This window comes from Rhea pennata, chromosome 1, assembly GCF_028389875.1.
Source record: "Rhea pennata isolate bPtePen1 chromosome 1, bPtePen1.pri, whole genome shotgun sequence".
In the NCBI taxonomy this organism is placed as follows: Eukaryota; Metazoa; Chordata; class Aves; order Rheiformes; family Rheidae; genus Rhea; species Rhea pennata.
The window spans coordinates 151,151,368-151,174,792 of NC_084663.1; the positions used below are offsets into that span (position 1 = coordinate 151,151,368).

At 34.5% G+C, this 23,425-nt stretch overlaps 1 protein-coding gene across 4 annotated transcripts in view; it reads left to right on the forward strand.

Moving 5' to 3' along the window:
- The window catches only part of CCDC138 (coiled-coil domain containing 138), a 35,422-nt gene extending 23,988 nt beyond the window's left edge, over positions 1–11,434 (forward strand). For all 4 annotated transcript variants that reach the window (XM_062575238.1, XM_062575247.1, XM_062575253.1 and 1 more), the window contains 2 exons: positions 9,733–9,871; positions 11,151–11,434. In XM_062575238.1, coding sequence (XP_062431222.1) covers positions 9,733–9,871; positions 11,151–11,322 — 311 coding nt within the window. In that variant the 3' untranslated portion in view covers positions 11,323–11,434. The remainder of the gene's footprint in view (positions 1–9,732; positions 9,872–11,150) is intronic.
- Positions 11,435–23,425: the final 11,991 nt, after the last annotated feature.

Below are 23,425 nucleotides of genomic sequence, written 5' to 3' on the forward strand. Positions count from 1 at the left end.
GTAAAAGGAGTTGCTAGATATCAGTTGCTTAGAAATTTCAGAGACTTTGCTTTGTATGAAGAGAACTTCTGATTTAGCTTACTTTTGTCCTGTTAAGGTATGATTTTGCTTTGCTTTCCTCCAGTAATGTTGTGGATTCTGTTCACTTTATTATTACTACATTTGAGGAAAGAAACTGAGCAGCTGAGTGAGATCTTACCTAATCATTTGCTTTCTGTTAGCAAATACCTTCTTCATTTAGCCTATACTAGAAACTTGATAGGTAGATGAAATTCAGCTGTAAGAAATTGTTAGGGTAAATAATACAATTTCAAGTTACTTTTTTAACTTCAACTTAATGTTTTCATCTCATGTTGTTTGTATGGTGGAGTTATTGTCAACCCTTGGATGAGCTTTCTCAGTGGCTTAAGTGGAAAGATGAATGTAGCCTTCTATCTTCAGTGGAAGCAGTAGGTTGCTTCTAAATGTCATATTTGGGAGAATTAACAGCTTGTTATGAACCTGTCAGTAGAAAGTCAACTCAATCAAAATATTTTATCCTTTTTCTCTCGAAACATTCTCCTCATATTTTTGTCTAAAAATGTCATTAACAGTGAAGAGATGGGTGTGCGTCTCCAGTAGCTGGTGTATATGAACATAACTACTAAGTGGCTTTTTTAGCTATATTTTTACTATAGCTTTCTTATCAGTGCTATCTTTGTTTCATGGTCAAATGGGATGAGTGCTAGTTCAGGTTTGTCCTTTTCAATCTGTTGTTTGACTGTCTGCCCCTCACCACCAAGATTTCAGACCATCTTCATTTTCTGAAGGGTGCCTATCTTTCCTTGCTGCAGTGATGGCCTGATAAAAGCAGAATTGAGGCAGCAAATCAGTCTCTTAGAATGATGTTGCTTTGCAAGAGTTATCTAATGAACGCCATAATATTGAATTTGATCTTTATTTGGTCTTTGAAACTAATCAGCATGATCACATGCTCTTGGTCTACAAGACATCTTTCTTGTTTTCCAGGGAATAAAGAGGGACTAGATATATTCCTTTTCATTCAACTGGCAACAAGGCTTTTTTGAAGGTACCTGAGTTTTTTTAAGGTTTTCTTGCATATTATAAGCACTGACATAGCAGACTGCCGAGCAATGGTGTCTGGGTCTTAGTTCCATCTGTTAACTATGAACCCGTCTAAAGGAAGCTAGCAAAATGTCTGACAGAGGGACAGTCTATTGTTAGGCAGGTTCGAAGAACTCCTGTTGAGGCGTGTGAGTGTCATTCACACAAGGCATCATCACAGTAAAGTGTTCAGTTTTCAGTACTACTAGCTTTGAGGAATGTGTGAAGGTTTTGCAAGTATAAAGGCAAATGCACTATTGAATAAACTGAAATAAAAACTTCTCTGAGAAAATTGTTTTAAAAAAAGTACATTTAGTATCTTGATAAATTCTGGCTGAATGTGCCCAGAGAGAGATTTCCAAAATTCAATACTCTGACCTCCTTTGAAGTTTTGGAAGTAAAATATATTAACTGCTAAATATTGATTTGTTTCAGTTTAGTTGAATGGTTTATAATATATTTATTCTTTAACATAGTTCTTACCATTTCTCATTTAAACTACCACAGTCTGTAGTTGAATACTTACCATACACATCTTGTTAAATTTTCTTGTTCCTATCTTATCATGCAGCTTATAGTATTTTTTTAAAAAACCTGTGATTCAGTTAAAAGGGTTATAAAGGGTGTAGTGAGTTTATAGTCACCTCTCAAAGATACCAGTTGTTTAACCACAGTCTGATTCTTGCTTGATCCACAGACTGCTTTTCGTAGAGAAATGCCCATCTCAGCTTTGCCTTTCACAGTTCTATGCAAAGACAGAATATATCTTAAATTTCTCCTACAATGATAGCTGACTTCTGTCATGTAGATTGGTAGCTTCTCCTTCCTCTGCTTTATTTTCATTCATGGAAATCAAAACGTACTTGCACATTAGACGTTCTCAAAGCACTGACCTTTGCTTGCTTACCATCTTCGACGCGATAGAGAAGTTAGTTACTTCTTTATTTCTTGTTCAGCAAGAAACTAGTTTGCGATAGTGTATGCTTATTCAGAAATTGAGATGAGACTGCATGTTGAAAAAAGATCTGTAACTGAATCTCTGCTATGCTTACTTTAAGGCATATTATGATAGGACTTAAGTACAATTTCTTAATCATATTAATGTGACAGATTTTTAAGGACTACAACAGCAAGTTGTATTTACACATTCACTAAACCTTTTTTTTTGAGAGAGAGAGAGAATATTCCAGTCGTGTATAAGCAAATCTGTATACAGATTTACTTGTTTCATAGGGAAGCTAGTCAAGTCATTGAAGGTATAAAGATTGTCTCTATAATAAGCTATTGTTCACCTGTAAACGGATTTTATTTTTAATGTGGACTGCCTGTATGCACACTTCAGTGCATCTTCTGCTTGTCCTTCAAATTGCTATGCATCCGTAACGAATGCTAGAACAGATACCTCTGAAAAGTGGATGTGCAGAATCTATCAAATAAATTGTTGATGCTGGTGAATATTTTCCTCTTTTTGAGTAAATAATTGCTCCCTTTGTTTTTTGCTTTTGTCTGAGCATTTTGGATTTTTTTTTAAGACTACAGACAACAAAGGTATGAAGTAAAAATGCTTATCTTAAACAGATTACATTTTAACTGCATTTTTGAGCATATTATTTTTACTAGTGTCATTTGTAGGGTTGAAGCTTTCCAAGTGGGTTAATTATGCAGTATGGAAAGGGTAAAAATCTTAGGTCTGTAAGTACCATACTCTGGGAGGGTTCCCTGCACAGCCTATGTGAAAGGCAGGTGTGTTGTTATCCTGAGGAATAGGATTTGTTTGAAGCTAAAGCAGGAAGAATGATTTACAGCTTATGTAGGATAAACACTGAAATGCAAACTATTTAAAAGGAAAGCCTTCCTCAATTACCCTGTCTTACCTTGGTAATTCTTATTCATTCTTCTTAAAACAATGAATAATTATATATTAATATCTGTTTTATTTTAATCTTTTAATGACAGTTATGTATCTTTAGCTCTGTTAAATGTGGCCTGTGATAATGTTAGGCCTGTGTATTATAGGCAGTTTTTAAGAGTTGCACCAAGAGTTTGCAAATTCTTTTGTAAATTCATTACAGGCTTAGTTTGAATACTTTTGATAAAATAAATGGTCCCAGTATTTAATTATGGATGCAGTAAATGGAGTAAACTCATGCAGTTCTATTGAAGTCATAGTAGCCTTCCCTCTAATAATAATAATAATAAAAAAAAGGTAATTATTTTCTTCTTGTTCTAGTAATGAGTGTGTAATGCCTTAACCATTTTGCATTTTAGATCCTCCCAACTCATCTACTTCACAATCAGAAATAAAGCAGACTCTTAAAAATTTATTCAGAGCAAAGTAGCTACTTTTAAAGTAAAGATTCACTCTTCATTCAGGATAATACTGTGCTTTATGAGCAGCAAACCCATTTGAAGGCAGATGTGAGTGCTAACTTCTTTTAAAAAGTATTTCATGTAAAAATGAGCAGTTTATATGGTGACTTGGATATGTGCATTCCCTTCCTATCCATTTTTATGAATACTTTAGAACATCAAAGCTTATTAAAGCAGGATTTTCTTTACTATTACTTACTAAACTTGCATTTTTGTATAAATAATTTACATATACCTTTCCATAAAATAGCTTAATTTCAAACAATTAGTTTGAAATTCAGTTAGAGGGGAAAAAAATCTTTTTAATAGACACTTCGTGTTTGACAGTAGCAGAACTATTATACCTACTAGAAAACTTTTTTCAGACTTTCAGGGAAAACTGAAAATAATGCCATAGTTGCACTAATTTTGTAAAGGAGGCTATTTTTTTTAAGCATGCAGATAGTACAGTTTAAATACACAGATAGTGTAATATGTACAGTCTTGAGGTAATGTCTGTGCATTGTCAGCATTCAGACTTTTACATGCTTAATTGCAATGTGGTATGGCAAAATCACGTGTCATCCCAAGTGAGATTTGATTATGTGAAGATGTTTATTTGAACTTGTTGTCATGTTTGAAAAAATTGTACTCAGTTCTGAGCTTGCTTATTACAGGCAAGAAGGCATTCGATCAAGAGAAATATGACAGTTGAGGTTTGACTGAAAAAAAAATTTGTAACAAAACTCCTTTAGGTAATCTTCTGCAAGAGAGTTGTTGATTCCTCTAGTAATCATCGTAGTTCATTAGGCTTTTTCTGGTTTCTTGAATACTCCATATGCAGAATAGTACACAGCTTAATTTAGAATGTTACCTAGGTTATTGTAAAATAGCATTAATTTGTCGATCTGCTGCCTCACTTGGATCACACTGTAATGACTAGGCTATGTTGGTTGCTTATAGGCAACTTGAGTACAATTAAAAACACTGAAGTTTTCATCCTCTGACATTTCTAGTCAGTGATCTTCTAGGATAACGTTTATTGTTTCTTAATGTATTTCCTTTCCACTTCTGCCTTCTAGCAAGTAAAATAATTCTGTTTCTCATGTGTGTTATACCCGTCTCTCATGTGTGTTATACTCCTGGATCTTTTTGCTGCAATCATTAATGAGTATACTAAGTAAGCAGAATTGAAGAAAAATGTTTAAAAAATTGGAGGTTCACTTTTCAAGACAAAATATTTTGCTTCATTTTGAGTTGATTCCTTGTGCTCTTTCCACTTCTACTACTGCCCCATCTTCTCCAATGCGATGATACTCTATGTGGTGCTGTGTCAAATGATATTGAAGTCTAGACAACTTAGAACTGCTTTAGCATTTGTTTAAATATTTACCATATAAAAATATGTGACTACTCTGGCACAACCTTTGATAAATCTACAATAAACTTTATTTCATTTTTTTATTTTCTTCTATTTCCTGAAAATGTCACTGAAGTCTTATTAAAGGGCATATATTTTTTTAGATTGTGTTTTTTGTGCTCTGTGCCCTAAATTTATATGTACTTTGTTGGCTGTTTTCTTTTCACAAAGTGTTACTTCCAGATTTGTTAGGGGCATTTTTTTAACTATTCTTGTCATAAAACTCAAATCATGTTTCTTTCAGAATCGTGAGGTCTGTTCTTGTGTCCATAGCTAATGGGCTCTTGGAATTACTATTTTTGTGGACTTTCTCATCCTTTTTATCAAGATCAGTCTCCTGAAAAGTAGCAGATTAACATAGGTGTGCACCCAAAAGGTTACAGTATCATTAGCTTTTATACCATTCTATTTGTGCTGGAGACAAATGACCTCACTTCTTTTTGTTCTACGTTTACTTGTATGTCTGGAAAAGCGTTGTTTGTTTGTTTGTTTGTTTTGTTCCTTTTCTGACCTGTAGTTTTTCTGTTCTTTCTAGGCTTCTGTTCACTCCAAGGCCTTTTGTCACATAAGTAGTCCTGCAAGGTTTTTAGCCTTTTTAATACAATTCTTTTCTTGCATTGAATGCAGTTTCAAAATGACTTTTCAAAATACTTTGTGAAAACATAACCTTCTTCCCTGGTTTTTAAAATGGTGTGGCTTTAGTGAAGTAAGTATAATGTTCTTTTACATGAAAAAGTCAGTCTTTCATCCTCATACATTGTGATGAGTCAGGCGCAAAATTGATATGTGGACCATAAGGATACTAGAATCAAACAATTAAGGAATAAATAATAGTGGTGAACTTACTGAATTTTGTCAAATAGTTAGCTATCCAGACATCCGCTCATTAACCCAGTGGCCATTTCTGTCTTGCTCAACTTCCTCCATCACTTAGCTGTCTTTAGTTCTTTTAATAATTTGCTCTTTCCAAATGTGTGGAAACTATCCTGTGATCATAGTTGGAGTAAACAAGAATGAAGATGTAGTTAAACAGCATTGTAGGTGGATTCAGCTTCATGGTCAGTCAGCTAATTTTAAATGTCTGCAGGTAGCATGTTTTGAACTATGCATTTTAATGAGTAGAGATCTAAGGCTCAGTTAATGTGCTCAAAAGTGTCTGGTGCTGTTTAACATTCCCTAGGGTTTCATGGCTGACCACCAGTTGCAATTTGACAATGACACTGGTCTTCCATTCATCTTGTCACATTTGCATGAACATCTTGAATATTCTAGGAAACTATCTGAACGGCAGTTCAAATCATCCTGAGGTCAGCACATAGTAGGTGATCAGCTGAATTGCTCCTTGATTTCCCTTGACTCTAAGTCACCTGTTGTGTATTCTCCATCCTCTCAGCAGATTCTCATAGAAGCTAGGTAGAACAGTAATTCTTAATTTGTAATGCATGAATTTAGAATTGTCTTTCCTAACAATCTTTGTTTTCCGAGGTGACATAGTTCTAGATATAAACCAGAATTTTTTGGATAGCTATAGCTAGTGAGATTTTACGCTATTAGAGATTACTTTGACAGTAAATTTCAAATGAATTCTGCCAACAGTGCTAAATTGCAGTTGTTCAGTGGCAGTCTACCAGTCAAACTAATCTAATGCAACTTTAATATGTTGCATTTTTTTGTAAGAACACTAGTGGGAGCATTTGCAGATTATTTTTAATTGTGCTGAAGTCCTGACAGGATAGATGACAATCTTGTTTTTGTAGAATATGTAATAAAATCTGTGAAAGTATAAAACACCAAAATAAATATTTAAAAAATATGAAGCATTTACATTCTTTTATTTGGTCAGATTTAAGATAATTTAAGTAATGCTTGGGGTTTTTTTATACTTTCTAATGATTTAGAATATATCCTACAAAAGTTTATCCTAAGTGCATTTATAGACAGTGTACCAAAAAAAATCCATTTAAGTGTACATCTTTATCAGTTTGCATTCAAATAATTGAACTTCGTGAAAAGTAACAAGTTATTTCTACTTCGGCTCTTCTGTTTTATAGTAAAAAGTCTTCTGTTTTGAAAAGTAATGTGCATCTCAGATGTTGCTTTGGAAACCAAAAAGTCAAAGAAAAGTCAAAGAATTTTTATAGAATACATATGTTTTTAAAAATAAAATATTTTAGTGGATCACTGAGAATAAGGCAGCAAAAAAATGTCCTAGTCAGCTGAATATGGTGTTTGTTCAGCTCTGTAGAAGGGATTTGGAGGTTTCTTACAGCTGTTTAAGAGAGATTTTTAGGAATAAATTATAGGACCTCCCTCTTCATCACAGCAATCTTATGTTCGGATCTCTGTGGGGAGCATTCTCCTCTTTCTCATTAGTTAGTGTTCAGCTGAGTCAGAAGTCATGTTAAATTATAGAAGTTTCTAAAGCCAATTGTTGTTTTAACAGACAGTAGGAAAAAAAAAAAAAAACTTTTCTCTTGATTTTCTTCCTGAATGTCAGTGTTGTTATATGTTTACACTTTGTTCTTACCTGTCTGATAATTGTGTTTGGTAGGCAAGATATTGTTCAGGATTATGTTGCTAAAATAGATTTTATTACTTTATCAGTGGAGTGGTGTATGTTCACCAGACCATTTCATTTTCTTGGCAGTATACAGTCGTTTGCAGAAACTCAGGCAAACTCTGGAAGAATTCCGTAGAGCTGTAGTTACTGAATGATACCAGAATTTGTAGGAGAGGTGGTTTATAGAAGAGATGGTTATCTCTTGCTGCTATCTCTAGAAACTTTGACTTCGAATACTCTTTAAGTGATAGGAATGTTTTGATATGAAGTACTCCAAGACAGCAGTTTTTACTGAAGGTACTCATTAAGCTTCTTTGTTTCTTTTCAGCTTCTAGGAAATCTGCTACATGTGTTCGTTCATCGTTTTGAGGCCTCTTTTCATGTTTTTTTTTTTTTTTCAACTTAGACTTGCTATGGTGTGATACCACCATAAATAGAACTGGAATCTACGTTAATGATTTTTCCACCTTTAGTACACTTCTGTATGTTTTTAATAACTTTGAAGTTCTAACTGTCATGTAGAACACTTGCTCAATAAAGAACACTGGATCTTCAGTATGTATTAGTCATGTATCACTAAAATTGGCTCATAAACTGTGAGCTCATCTAAGGATTTTCTGCTTGCTCTAAGTTTACAGATAGCTCTGAATTTTTGATTTCAGTTTCTGCAATTGCTTCTTTCTGCAGTGAAAAGTAGAAATATGTTAGAGCTCCACCCTGAGCAACTCTATCGGGGGGCAAAGTGCAGGGTGTAGTGGCATCTCTTGCTGGATTCCTAACAAATTTGTTCAGTTCTCTTAACTATTGAATTATACTTTGGAATGATTCCCCATTCCTAAGATAAATTTTTCTTAGAGACTACATTATTGTATGTTTTTCTTACAAAAACAGCATTCTGCTGGTATTTTGTGATACTTAACAGACATTTTCATACATAGTAAGGTGTACTCAGCATTTAGAGGGCATAGGGCTGTTTGTTGGTTTAGTCAAATGACATGTCGTTGTTTTGCAAAAAATGCGTATTTTGAAAGATATCTTCTTAACAGTAACATCTAGGAGTTGTTATGTCTGTGTTGAATATTCAATACAGATCCTTTACTCTGAAAAAATTAATTGTTTAAGCTCTCAGGCTGACCTTGTAATTGCCAAATTGATTTTTTTTTTTAAGTTCTGTTCCAAACAGCATTCTATAACATAAGCTGTTCTTCATGATTTTATATCAGAAAGCTTCCTGAAATAATAAAACTTTGAATTCACGCCAAGGCTGCTTGCTATAGCTAATAAGTTTTATGTCCTTGGAGAAGGAAAGGGGGGAAATTTTAACCAAAAAATATACCCCGTCCTTTTTGAACTGATAAAAGCATCTCGACATCCTATTTATAAATTATAGTACTCAGTGTACGTGCAAAGAATTTTCTTAACGTTTGTGTTTATAGGTTTGTGGCTGTAATCTGGTTATTCTAGTTTCTTATTAATTGTGACATTAACTATATTTAACATTAGGTAAACATTAAAATATTTTCCTCACATCTGTGTTCTTCTGATGTGAATGTACATCAGTTGTTACTTACTTTCTGTATAGTTTTGCTATAAATCAATCTATAATGTAAGAACCAAGAATAAGATAATGAAAGAGAACAGATATTCTTAATTGTATTCTGATGTAATTAAATTGTAGAGAACAGGATAAAGCATGAGGATTACGTAATGCGACAATATTAAAAAATCATCCACTATTTTAAGGAAGTTTTGTTGATATCTGTGCTCTTACATACCTCTGTCTTTTTACGTGTCAATTATTATTTTGCCTGTTTCTTAATAAAGTACAATGAGAGTATTTTGGTAATGAAAGGCTGTCTAGTATCATGTTGTCTTCTACATATGCTGTCCCTATGCATACTGTTTTGCAGCAGCTTAAACTTTTTGCTTGTGAATCTTTTTGCACAGCTTTATGTTTCTATCACATGACAAGAGGAAAGAACTGTGGTAAATGAGCTTTGGAAAAAAACACATTCAAGATGAGAATAATTATTTGAGTTTAAACTGCTGTTTCCTGTTTTGCTTTGTTCTCAAGGGAGTAGGTCTTGGTTAATATGCAAGGTTGGTAACATCAGAACTCTTAGGAACTTAAGCTTTTTTAGTTTGTAGTTTTGCATCATGTGCCCAGTAGAAACCCAATTATTGTTAAAATAGTTGCATGATTTAGGGATTTAAAAACAGTCTAAAGTTACCAATAGCTGTTTTACCTTTCCATGCACCAAGTTCTGTGATAAAACTTTTCAATTCTTTTCTTTTCCAGGTTCCTTACAGCCTTTCCTGGAAGCCTGCAGTAACGAATCCTTTTTCCGTACTTGTTCTGTGTTACTTCGAACTCCTAAGTTAGATCTTCAGATTTTGGAAAAGCTCTGTGTTATCCTGCAAAAGCTCTCCAGAATAAAGTAATCTTTTATTATCCTCATTATTCATAAAATCACAGCATTCTATTGGTTATTTTACCTTAGCAAACTTGGGGACATTTCTCTTTCTCCTTTTTCAAAAACTTATTTCTGTATTGCTGTTAATTTACTACACAGTGGGCAATGCTGGACTTTCTCTGTTATCAGTTAACTTAAGAATGTTTGTCACAGATACATGGGACAGTTCTCTCAGTTCGCTCATAAATACCTCCAGTTCAGCTTCCAGAAGGCATGCACTGGAAAATACTAATCTATAGAGCAAATGTTCCTTATGTATAGAGATTACAAGAATACTTAGATGAGAACCCTTCTTTCCTTTCCCTCTGACGTTCAGTTATACTCAGGTACTCTGTAGAAAGCCCTCTTAAAATATTTGGGCTCTTACATGACTTAGGCGTAAGTCTCATCAAGTTTTATTTTCTTCAAAAATAAAATGTAGAGTCTTCAGTTATTTAAAGTCTTTTGGAAATGTTAGTCTCTAAGATATGTACCTGTTACTTACCATTTATAATTTTATTGTAGTAAAGATCTTCCTCATATCAATAGTAATGTCCTGCAGAACACCATTGGTGCATTACTGCACACTGGAGCACTGCTTGATGGGATTGTTTCATTTATAAAATTAGATGTCTAAACTGAGCCATTCTTTATGCTAGAATTGAAAATGAATGGCTAAACTGATTTTTTTTTTTTTCTTTTTACTTTCTTAGAAATAAAATCTGAACTCTGGAAAAACTTGTTTTCCAGTAAGCTAATCTGATCTTATTTTCATTGGAAATAATTTAGAAGTAAAACTTGTTCAGAAATCCCAGTTATTTAAAGTTTAGTGTTTATTGAAACCTCATTCCTATCGGCTGATGAATCTTCATAGTAGCTTCTTTGAAATATTCTTGAATATAAATTCTTTCTTTTCAAGATTTTCTGTTATGTTTTATTACTGTTCAATTTAATATTATCCTGTATTACCTATATCTGTCCTTATTCCAATATCCCTATTCTTACTTCACATATTTGAGCTTTCATGATCCAATATTTAAATGCCACTTTCTCAAATGAAAGGACAGTTCTCCAGTGATTTTTGCCAAGCTTTTTCTCACCATGCATTGATAACCTTCAACTTAGAGATACCACCTGCAGTCTAGAAGGATTATGTGAAACTCCCACTATAATGCATATTTTTATTCATAAACAGTCTTACGTTCTAGAACTTTTAGTATTCATTTGAAACCTCTTCAGTTATTTTATGTATAATCTTTTGCAGAAGTAATAAGAAGATGTTTGAATTGTTTACTCTTCACCTAATGATCCAAGAACTTCAGAGGACAACACATCCAGATCATGCCTTTCTCTGTATAAACCTTAATTCAATTCTATTTAATTTGGGATTGGCAAGGAGTAACTCTCTTGCCTCCAGACTAAGCACAAGTCACTAGCATTACCTTTCATTCTAATTGTTTTTCTGTATAATTTGTACCAGCTTTTTGTGTTACTTGAAGTATTTGTAATTTTTTATTGTTTTCTATAAATAAATGCATTAAAACCTCAGTTTTATATGAATTACTGTGTATTGTGTAATCTCACTGATATCAGTGGATTCATAAAAGGGAAAATGAAAAATTGTGCTGATTTTTTAAAATACTTTATTTAAATAGTGAAATGCTGTTTCTCTGAACAACTCAGGTAAGTCATGAAATTTGATCCCTTCAACTAAATTGTATAAGCTGAGCAAGTAATCACAGGAGGATTAAAGTTGGAAGGACCTCTCAAGATCATCTAGTCCAACCCCCTTGTTCAAGCAGAGTCACCTAGAGTACATTTCCAAGGATTTTGTTTAGATGGCTTTTGGTATCTCTAAGGAAGGAGACTTCACAGCCTTTTGGGCAACCTGTGCCAGTGCTTTGAAGTAAAGAACACAGTAAATAAGTTTGTTCTCATATTCAGATGGAACTTCTTGTATTTCGGTTTTTACCTGTTGCCTCTTGTCCTGTCATTGTACACCACTGAAAAGAGTCTAGCCGCATCCTTTTTACACCCTCCTTTCAGGTATTTATACACATCTATAAGATCCCCCCTCAGCCTTCTTTTTTCCAGGCTGAACAGTCCCAGCTCTCTCAGCCTTTCCTCACATGGAAGATGCTGCAGTCCCTTAACCAGCGTAGTAACCCTTCACTGGACTCACTTTCACCAGGGCTGAGCAGAAGAGAAGCAGACCAGTAATACCAACCTTTCCTTATAGCTATGAGTATTAGATATCTTTTCAGAGATTTTTAAGCATTCATTGATTTATGGTTCATAAATAACAGGCAGCTATCTCCTCAAATTCTCTTTGAGATAATTATTTTTTTTTAGTGACTGAAACCAAGTTTTGCTTTAACTGAACTTGACATTGATTTTGATGTGTTGAATGAGAATTTTTTTCATTCTGATGTCCGAATTTCCTAGATCTTGTCTTGCTGTTTTTCTGTATTTGTCACATTTACAGTTTTATCCTGCCTTATTTGGGTGAAATTCTCTTACAACTTTTGATTTTAATATCTCTTCAAATGTTAATAAAAACATTTCTTTGAGTCTAGCAGTAATAACTCCTAATACAAAATATTTTAATATTACTGCAATATTTACTAATTTTCCAGACAATTTTCATTGAATCTCTTAATATGGTTATTTTCTGAGCATCAGATGAATATATTCTGTCTTGTGGACCAGTAGTTCAGTGTTTGGAAGCTCTTATACAGAGAAAATAGGATACTACTTTAAAAAAAAGAAATTGAATTTAATCTTCCATTTCTAATTTCCAATTCATCATTTGTACTGTAACTACTGAAAGCCTTTAATTGTAACATTGAAATTGCAATTAAAATGTAAAGACCTGCCATATGTTAGTCTTTGATTAACACTAACAATCAGTACAAAATGTTAGACAGATTTGTTTTTCATTTCCATGTGTTTTTTCATGTTTTTCTTTTGTATTTTTTTTCCAGAAGTCTTTGAATTCAGTCTTTGGGTTGAGACTTTGAAATTACATTCTAACTGGGAATATTTTGCAGCAATCTGACTTTCATTTCTCTCAAGCTTTTCTAAGAATGAACTCTACACCAAATCTGGCACCAAGTATGTCCTGAAGACAGACTTTCCCTGTAGGGTGGGAAGAGAATTCTAGGTAACTTTTAAATAATAGTGATCATAGATAAAAGCTTTTGCTGACAGTCGATCATGTTTTGGAATAAATGCATTCATCAGTAGTTTCACTTTTCTGTCAGCAGTGCCAAAACTTTCATATACCTTGTGTCTATCTTTGGCTGAAGATAAAACCCTCTTATTTAGCAGCTGTATTTCTAGTTGCTGTGTACTGCTCTGTCTTTGCTTACTCATTGAAAATGGTAACATAGGAAATTGGTAACCCCAAAAAGCTGTATAAAGTTATTAGGCTTTCTATATCTATGAGAATGGTAATTTTGCTCTTGGTTTTCAGTACGCTAACACTGTGTGAAACAACTAGTTTTCTTGTGGTACGAATTTATGACGCTTAAACATTTTACCTCTAATAATGATGAAGAAGGTAAGCTTTTACTGTTGGTCTTCTGTGTTTTGTTCACAGTAGTAAGTGTCTGCAGTTAGAAAAGATGAATCACTATTAACTTTCAGGTTTTATGATCTTGAATCTTTATGTTAAGATGTTTAAAAAAATTCCCCAAAACACAACTTTATTGAATATTAATGTAACTGATGCATTAAGGATGAAATTGTTTTTTTTTTTGATCTTAAACTGAGCTGTGGGGAAAAAAAAGTTCTTGATTTCACATTCATGTTAGAGTAAACCAACATATGGAGAAATAAATATATGAATATATGGATGAATATGAAATGTCTTATGAAAAATAGACACTTCTATAAATTTAAAGACTTAGAAAAGTTCCAAAATGTGCATGTGACTTTTGACTGGGAGTAGTAATTCTTAGGTGCACAGACAGGGATTTTTTTTTAATGTGAAACATGAGTCACAAGTATATTCTAACAGAGTTGTAGGGAGACTAGATTCATAATGATAGATGTAAATTTTTTTTAAAAGCAGATTTTGACAGACAACTGAGTTCCCGAGTATGTTGTCCTAAAATTTTTCAGAAGGTCTTTAAACAACTTAAACTATGTGGTATTTTTTTCCTGAGTTTCTTACTAATCAGTCCTGCTAATGCAGAGATACTTGTGAAATCTCCATGTGTCATGGAAGGTAAAGCGATGATGAATTTGGAATTGATTTATTTTCCTTCTAGTTTTTAGTTTGTGTTGTTTTTTTTTATCTCTAGACATGCGTTTTTATAAAAACACATGGATTATAAAAACAAGTAAAAAGATTCTCTTAGAATAATGTGATTCCAGGGGCAAAGACTAAAAGAAAGTAAAGTGTCAGCAAAGTGGGCAAGAGAGGTGGTTGGGTTGAGATTGAACGCCAAGGCTCAGAGAGGGGAAGATGAAGAGGAAAGTCTCAGGGCTACTTTGCACATGATCCTATGTTGTGTGAAGTTTCTGACAGCACATTCTTAGGCCCCCCCAGTGAGATCAGCTCGGCTTCATAGCAGTGGCAGAAGGAAATCTAAGGTTGGGAGATAGCTCTCAGTGGCAATATTGGGTATGATTACATTGAAAATGTATTGCTTTGCCTATTTACCTAACTATAGTTATATAATTGAAACCAGGAGAAGATGCTGTTAAAATCTAAATTGTGGATTGAATGTGTCATCAATTTTCTCTTTCTGTGATTCTGTTTTCTGATGTCCCTATCTTCCATTCCTGTACTGTAACTTCCAAACTGAAAAAATGGTTAACAGATTTTAACTCATTTCTAAACTCTAATCTAGCTGTAGCAGTTTTTGCTGTCATTTTCCTTCCTAATACGAAAACTAAGGAGCAGATATCAGATGGAGAACGAATTTCTGTCAGGTTGGTCACACTTTGAGTAAGGAGCAGCCAGCTGATCAGTCAGAACATGTACCCTTAAAAATTGGTATAATTTGTGCCATGTCTTGTTTGTATGTAAGTCCCTAAAAGCAATTACTACCAACACCAGCATGAACCTTAGAAATGTTCTGGCAGGGCAAATTGGTTGCTTTAAAGGAAGATACAGAATTGATGCAAAATTTTATGTGGAACAGCTATAGGAGTCCTCACTGGGAAGGTTCATAAGAGCATTGCATCTACTCATGTAAGAATAATTTTCCTCCCAGGAAAGGCTACAGACCTGATGAAAAATAATATATATGTGTGTGTGTGTGTGTGTGTGTATGTATGTATATATATGTATGTATATGTATATACATTGTAGAATTCATGACATAATCCCCTTTGATCTATATAGATGGCTTTCTATGGATACCTGTGGTAAAGATAGTTTTTCAGGCCTGATCTACAAACTTCGAATTTGGCAAATCTGTAAGAAAGGTACTTTCCTGGATGGGAGAAAGTTGCATTTGCAGAAACATAGTAGATCAAAGTAACAGTACTAACAGTACCCAAATTATACAATGGTAGTATGTTTCTTCATATTTAGAATTTTAGCACCTGATAAGTGATCTGTCTTTTAAAGTGGTATTCAGTTCATAGTTGCCTGCCAGTTCTCCTGAACATGACTGACTTGCATCTTTTTACATTTTATATACTGAATTTAATAAATTATGGGCCAAAAAATTCTTCTAACAGATAAATTAACCTGAAAGCTGAAAGTATACGGAAGGCAATTTTTTTTAAAAAAAAGAACTTTATTCACAGTGAATAGCAGTGTCTTAAATACATGTTTTAATTTTCCAGATCAGATTTAAAAGGAGCCATGAGCAGAGTACATAATTCAGAGGAGGGACACTGGATCTTTTAATTATATAGTGAATTTTCCACCTAAAACTTATCCAACCTCAGGGATTGATAATCTGATAGAAAATATTTTTCTTAACATCTAAAATTAGTCTCAAAAGTCTGAAAATTTGATATATAAAAACAGTCTGGTAATGCTCTGCTTCACAAATGGTTGGAGGGTCTGCTGTGGTAGAACAGTGACCCATTGTGTTTCTAATAATAATATAATGCTTACACTTTCTTAATACTTAACACAAGTTATCTTAAAAGGAACAGAGCACTACTCTTTAACAACTCTTCCTACCTTTGCCATCCCTCTGAGCAATGCTGAAAGAGGCTAAGATGTCTGTGCATTATGTACTGACTCTTGTAATGTTGTATGTCCAAACCACCGCCACCTGTTGTTGAAAATAGTCTTTAATCTACAGTGTTCTGACCATGCTTAGGAACGTTTCTTATTGTTACGTTTCACAGAGGGAATTTCGAAAACAATTGTCTTATATTTATGGCTACCTGATTTCTAATAGAAGAGAGAACTCTGAACAAAATCACTAACTGTTACTTTGCTTGTAGCTTGCTTTGGGTGAGTGATCCTGAATCAAAATACAGCTTTTCTAGATACTCTGATCCCCAAAGTCACATTGAGAGAACTGATGAACAGGGAACCAAGAAGCTATGTATACATTTTTTTTTTTTCCAAAATACAATTCCTTCTCTGTCCTGCCCGTCAATCAAGGATATTTAATTTGGTCCCAAGCAGTATTTCCCTGAATAGGCCACATCTCTGATTACTGCTGCTTAATGATTAAATAGCAGCTCTAGTAGATGAACACAAACTAGGACTGTAAACCTGGTGGCTGGAGTATTAATAACGATAGCTGTGAATGACACAATATTCCTATTAATACTCTAGCTCCTTGAAGTTATCTTCAGCCTAATGAAATGACATCTTCAGTGCTCTTAATTGTGGAGAAAAGAAATGAAAATAAGTGATCTTCCTTAGTGGAAAGAACGTATTGTGTGATACTAGATTTTCAGAAAAGCATGTAATACTTTATCCATCAGCTTTTTCAAAAAGTAAAATGCCTTGAGGAAGATCAGAGATAATTAATATGTTGCCAAACTGTCTTGGTCTTGCCCCCAAAAGAAATTGTATTCTACTATGTGGATTCAATAACTGTTTGTATAAGAAATGTGAATAAAGGCATTTTTCTGTTCCGTGGTCTTTCTCAAAATGTAACAGTTTGCCTGGATTCTATTCAAGATTGACTCCATCCTTTTTTCACAGCAGCCTTGCATACCAAGACCAAATTCCAGAAAGGAAAGCCCAACTCTTGTTCATAATCTCTTTTCTTATTTCAGTTGTCTTACTATTAGTCTGTCTTTAGTGTTACCTGTTCCTGATATCTTATGCACCACATTTGCAAGTGGTGGATTAAACTGGAAAATCATTGTGTGTGATACTAACTTGAATCCTATTATAAGTTCATGTTTACAGCAGCCTCTCTTACCAACTATAAAAAATGGTGTTTTAAAAAGATGATGGACAAATGAAATCCATCCTGTATATGACCTGTATAACAACTAATCACAGATATCATCTGCATCAGAACATGCAAAGGCTTCTTCCGTGGTAGAAGTAGTTGGACAGGTCTATTTTGACAGAGCACCGTCAAAAAAGAATTATCATTTTTCAGTGCTTCAAGAGTGGTTGATAATGATAAATTAAGGGCTAAAGTAAAAGATGCTAGGTATTACAGATTGTATCAGAATAATAATACGGATAATTTATTTGTATGTAGAAAAAAGAATATATATGCAATACTATATGTCTAAAATGAGATATAGACTTGAAACAGTGTATTCTTGTCTTGTTTATATTAATAATTTCTGGGAATATTCCCAAAGAAGTCTATCCAACACACTGTAAGGATGTGAGCTCTGTTTTCTTCTCATTATCACAGATGTATACAGGTTGCTTGGTCCTGCATATGAATGACTTCTGTTGTACCTCTGGGGCATGATTTCCACTTGCTTTAGGCATACCTTCCTGATAACAGAGGGGGAACTTCTGAACTATGTGAGACTTTGAGTTCACTGAGAAGTTAGCCTAGCGGCTTCTCCTGCCTTAACTGGTATGGCTTCTCAGTTTATCCTGCAATCCATGCAGTTGGGCTTTTACACCTGTCTTACCTTCATGGTTCAAGGATTAACGACCCCAAACTATACAACGTGGAGGCGATACTGTGCTTACTTAGACTCCAAAACTGAAACTCATTCTTTTTTTCCAGTGAACCTTACCTCTCCTGTTTCTTTTTGTTATTATTATGACCATATCAGGGCTATCAGCTGTTAGACACTATACAGAGGGCAGTTCCTGATTGCAATTTAAGATTAGAGTGGGCATGCAAAGCCAGACAGTTTTCACTAAGGAAAGAATGACACAACACTCTTCAGTATAAGAAGCTGAGATGAGGGGAGGTCTTTCAAGGAAATAATTATCCTTGTCTTACAAGAAGGAATGTTCCATAGCCATCCAAAAAACTAATAATGGAGTTGGAAATAGAGGGTGTACCTGCAGACTGCTCTCTCTGAGCATCTGCCCTATGAGGAACAGCTGCGAGAGCTGGGCCTCTTCAGCCTGGGGAAGAGAAGACTGAGGGGGGATCTGATCAATGTGTACAAGTACCTGAAGGGAGGGTGTCAAGGGGACGGGGACAAACTCTTTTCAGTTGTCCCATGTGACAGGACAAGAGGCAATGGGCAGAAATTGAAGCACAGGAAGTTCCTCCTGAGCGTGAGGGGGAATTTCTTCCCTGTGAGAGTGACGGAGCACTGGCACAGGTTGCCCAGAGAGGTTGTGGAGTCTCCTTCTGTGGAGATCTTCAAGGCCCACCTGGATGCAACCCTGTCTACCATGATCTAGGTGACCCTGCTTGAGCAGGGAGGTTGGACTAGCTGGTCTCCAGAGGTCCCTTCCAACCTCAACCATTCTGAGTGATTCTCTAGAAGTACTTGTGGGAAGACCTTGACTTGACCAGAGTTTGATATGACTTGCTTAAGTCTTGTTTTATGTAAGTTTTTTTTTTGGACCAAAAGGTCTTTTAAACTTGAAAGCTATGTTTTATAAATAAGAACAACGAACTTCAAGGGAAAAAATAGAAAAGGATAGAAAAGGCAAAATACCTCAAAAAGACCAAAAAAAAAAAAAAAAAAAAAAAAAAAGAGAGAGAGACTTGTCAATAATTTTCTGCCTACTCCACTGGGTCCTTGTGAGGGGTGAGTCTTCAATTTTATTCCTGCTCTGCCAGCTTTCTGGTTGCAGCAAATCCTGCAGTCTCCTCCAGCTCCCAGAAACGTCTGAAAGCTCATTGTAACTGCTTGAGGCCTTGCTGTGTGTCTGGCCCTGCCTCTCTCTGTAGTGTCCTTTCCCTGCTGCACTGCAGTCTCTGCTTCCTCACTCTTTCTCCCAGCCTCTCCTACCTCGCATCCTTGAAGACTCTCTTCATGCTGGCACGCTCAGCTGCTTTAAAGAAGATGCAATTTTCTTTCCTCTAGAAGGTGCAATTTTTTTCCCTCTATCCATAGGAAAAGCCTGAGGCAATAAGTGGCAATCAGGACAACATGAAACAGTCTTTCCACTCTGCTGTGAAACTGCAGCCTTTTAAAGGCACACAATGTTCTGTAACTGTCAATTAAAAAATTCTCTGTTATCATATGGTTGACTTAGACTATTATTCAAGTCATTCTTCATAAAGTAAGGGTAAGATTATGCTCGTTTTCTGTTCATCAGAATTCTAATATGATCTAGTTTACATCCCAATTTTTCTTCCTGAGCATCATGCAGGAAAGCCTATGCTGGCATGAGAAATTTTAACTTTTTTTATTGTTATTATTATATATATATATATATATATATATACATTGATAGGACACACGTAGATTGTTTGGCATTTGCTATATTGAATAAGACAACATACTGCTAGAGATGATAAAAGTAGATCTGCAGCTGTGCAAAGACATTTTATGGGTTAGCCAAGTTAGCATCGTGGTACTGAATGCTTATTGTAAGGTAGTGCAGTCATTCCTCATTCAGTCTAGTCTTTCAGTGTTAAGTCAAAAAGCTGAAACCAAGATAATGAGCGTCTCATAAAGAAGTACTCTCAGGAGCTGGAAAAAAATACTTTCTAAAAGCAAAAATGCAAATTAGTTTCTCCACACCAAAAGTACAAGATTGATATTTTACACTGAAGGCAGTCTGTAGTTGATTGACCACTTGCTGGAGTGGTAAACAGCCACTTCTAAGCCAAGATGGTGATGTTTTCTTCAGAATTTGGATTACTGACATAAATTTGATTTAAGATTATATGGTAAGTATTGTACTTCTATTTGATGCAAAGTCCAGTAATAGATTAAATATCTACAAAATTCTTATAAAAAATCAGAAATTTCCTTTTGAATTCTCATTGCAATATTTTTATCTTATTTAGGATAGTGTCAGTCATAGTTTTACTATAGCTATATGTGCTAAATTTGCAGTAAACATCAAGAACATTATCGCACAATGACAGAGAAATCAATGCTAAGTACATCTTAAGCACTCATCTGATCCAATAGTTCATGAAAACAGAACACTAGTTGACCAAATTTGTCATAAGATCAGATTCACTTTCATTCTACACTTGCTGGCTCTGGGTATTTCAGAGCTATGTTTGAACAGATATGCAGTGGCACACTTGAAATGCAAGTAATCACTTGCTAGGAGTCAACTTATGTAACCTTCGACATCTGTAGAATAGATGTCTACCTCAAGGCTTGTCACTAGTTTCTCTTTGTAGTCAAGAAAGAATAACAGGCACTTTGCAGATGCAATTTATCTTGAATATTTGAGATAATTGTCTGCTTTAGGTGACACCTTCCTTACAGATGAATCTCACTGCAGGCATATAGTATATATGTACAGGTACATCTCAGTGTGCTGGCAGCATCAGAAAAGAATAAAAAAAAATGAAGAAAAAAAAAAACCAGAAAAATTTGAAATAAAGACCACATCCCATAGAAACTATCATGTAGTTTGTTTTTTATGTCTGCTTGTTTTGTTTTGTCATTTTGCATAGTGGAAGACATGGGTATTTGAATGGGATCTAAGTTTGTGTTTTGTCTTGTTAAGCCTACAAAGCCAGTTTCCCACTTGAAGGATTGGCCGTGAGCACATTCAAGCAGAGAATGCTGAAGCCATTCAGCTCAAACTACTTGCTTAGACATAGCAATATGTGTTGGACTGTACTTTCATGCTGAGTGAATTCCTGCATAAATCATTCAGGGAGGAAGAAAATGATAAGGTAAAACTCAGAACATCATTTCCTTTCAAATGTCTGGCAGACTCAAAGCATTTGTTGCAGCTTCTTGAGTATTCTCTTCTTCAGCCTTTCACAGAGCAAGAATATGTTCATAGAGATGGAACCAACAAATGAATCTGAATAAACAAAACTCAAAACTCTTTTTTTAAAAAAACAAGAAAGTATTCCTTCTGTTTAGAAAATGTTTGATCAGTGTGAAATGCTTGGAAAGTTTCAGCTCAGTCGGCAGCGTCTGGGGGAAGCACAGCTTCCAGCTCTGTTTTTGTGGTGCCTGCTGGCAATCTATTAGCAGTCTCAACAGCAGAGCATAAGATTGAATGAATATAATTAATTTTGTCATGCCGTGAAAGCTTCCGGATAAGGTCTCTGATAATGTGATGAAGTACTGCTAATTTAGGAACACAAAATGGCAATATGTTAGAGAGTATTGCTATTGTTGGATTACTCATTAGTCTCACAATTCATACCAGCTCTCAATACATGCATAATTTGCAAACAGTTGCTCTAAGGAGTTGTTAGGAGTTTGGTATTTTCCTAGTACCTAGAAGCTGAAATATTGAACCGAAACTGTTCTGAGAAAGGAAGAAGATTTCTGCTTCAGAGTTTCTGAAGGCAAACGTCCTACTGAAATGTAAAAGTTCCTTCATGTATGTTGCCCAGACACTCCTGTACCACAGAAATGTGCCTACCAGCCACTGTGTAGCTTATTTAATTACTGATTTATAAGACAATATATAATTTAATTGAAGAAATGGCTAATACGACTCTGACCTCTTTCTTTTATTAGGATATTTTATGTTCATATTTTACAATATAATAAGTTATATATACAGCATTAAACAAATTTATTAGAAAGTAAGCCTTTGACAAGATCTACAGAATTTTTTTTTACTCCTGTACATCTTTTGTGTAATAATAACAATACTGTATACTAAATAAAATAACGTTAAATAGTCTATGTTCACATTGGCACCATTAATTTCAAGACCCTAACATTTCAAGGCCCAATAAACATAAAAAAAAGAGGATTCCTGTGTCATCTTTTAAAGAAATAAATTGTATGTATGTACTATTACATGAAACATGAAATATAGGAGTAACACTGCAGTTACACACTAGCACATGGAAAATAGCATCTTCCAATTTTCTTTTTCCCCTTTTCTATATTTTCTCAGTAAAGGATTAAAACTGCTACTTTAAGGTCTTGGAAATCTTGTTGAAGATTGCAGAAGCGTCAGCAAGTCTAGAAATCTTACTGAAGCCTGTTGAAGTTCATGTGAGTTTGTCATTGACTTCAAGATAGAAAGAATTCCATTCTTGTTTTAAGTATCAATTAGCAAGCTCAGTCTTCAAATATATGCAGCTTGCTGCTTCCTTTAAAGAAAAGGCAAAATGATAATCAAATTTGGCATATGCGTATGGATGACAAATGTGTTATAATACAGAAGAAATGGTGAAAAAATAAAGATGAGAAGGGTAAGTTTTCTGTCATACAGTATGTACTTTCTCTGCTATACAAAACAAGTGCTGAAAATGTCAGTAAATATAGGCATTAAATGGTGATATTAAATGTTCTGCATGTAATTATGATACTATCATAGGTAGGGTCTAGTTTCTAAGTAATAGAATACTAGTTAACTTCAGAGTGATAATGGATATTTTTATAACATTTTGTTCAGTCATGCAATTTGGAACTTACAGTATAGCTTTGTAATTTAGTTTAATTTAGTGGTTGCACTTGTTGAAATCTGTCTTTGCTCATTTTAGTTATAAATTAAGTGAATAGGTTTGGTAACAGCTACTGACTTGTGGTCTGTACAATTTTTCAGGAACTTTTACCGTAAAAAATTAGAGATTAGTTAATAGGAAAAAATAAGGTATATTTTTGTCATGCACAAACACACAGTAAGGCTTTAGCTTCTAGAGGAATTATTCTTCACCTCACTGTGGAGTCTATGCTCATGTTCTACATTTACAAGAGAAGAGTATTTCAAAAAACCTCTTTTTCTATATATTTCAAGTGTTGCTAAAGAAACCTACTTTTTTTTTGTTTGTTCTCAATGTAGAATGCACACCATCGTTGTCTGGAATTCCTCTGCTTAAAAAATAATTGGATATATAGATATCGCTACTGGAATACATATTTTTCACTGTGGTGGACAAGTTCTTTTGTTGCTTCTTTTTTGTAATGGCAAAGAAGGGAAAAATACGTTGCTCTCTACTTACAAGTAGTCACCGCCAACTTTTACTGCCCATTTCCTAACCAGCATATCCTCAGTAAGTTAGTAGTTTGAATTTATAATTTCTGAAATGTCTGTTTGGACCAAGAGTG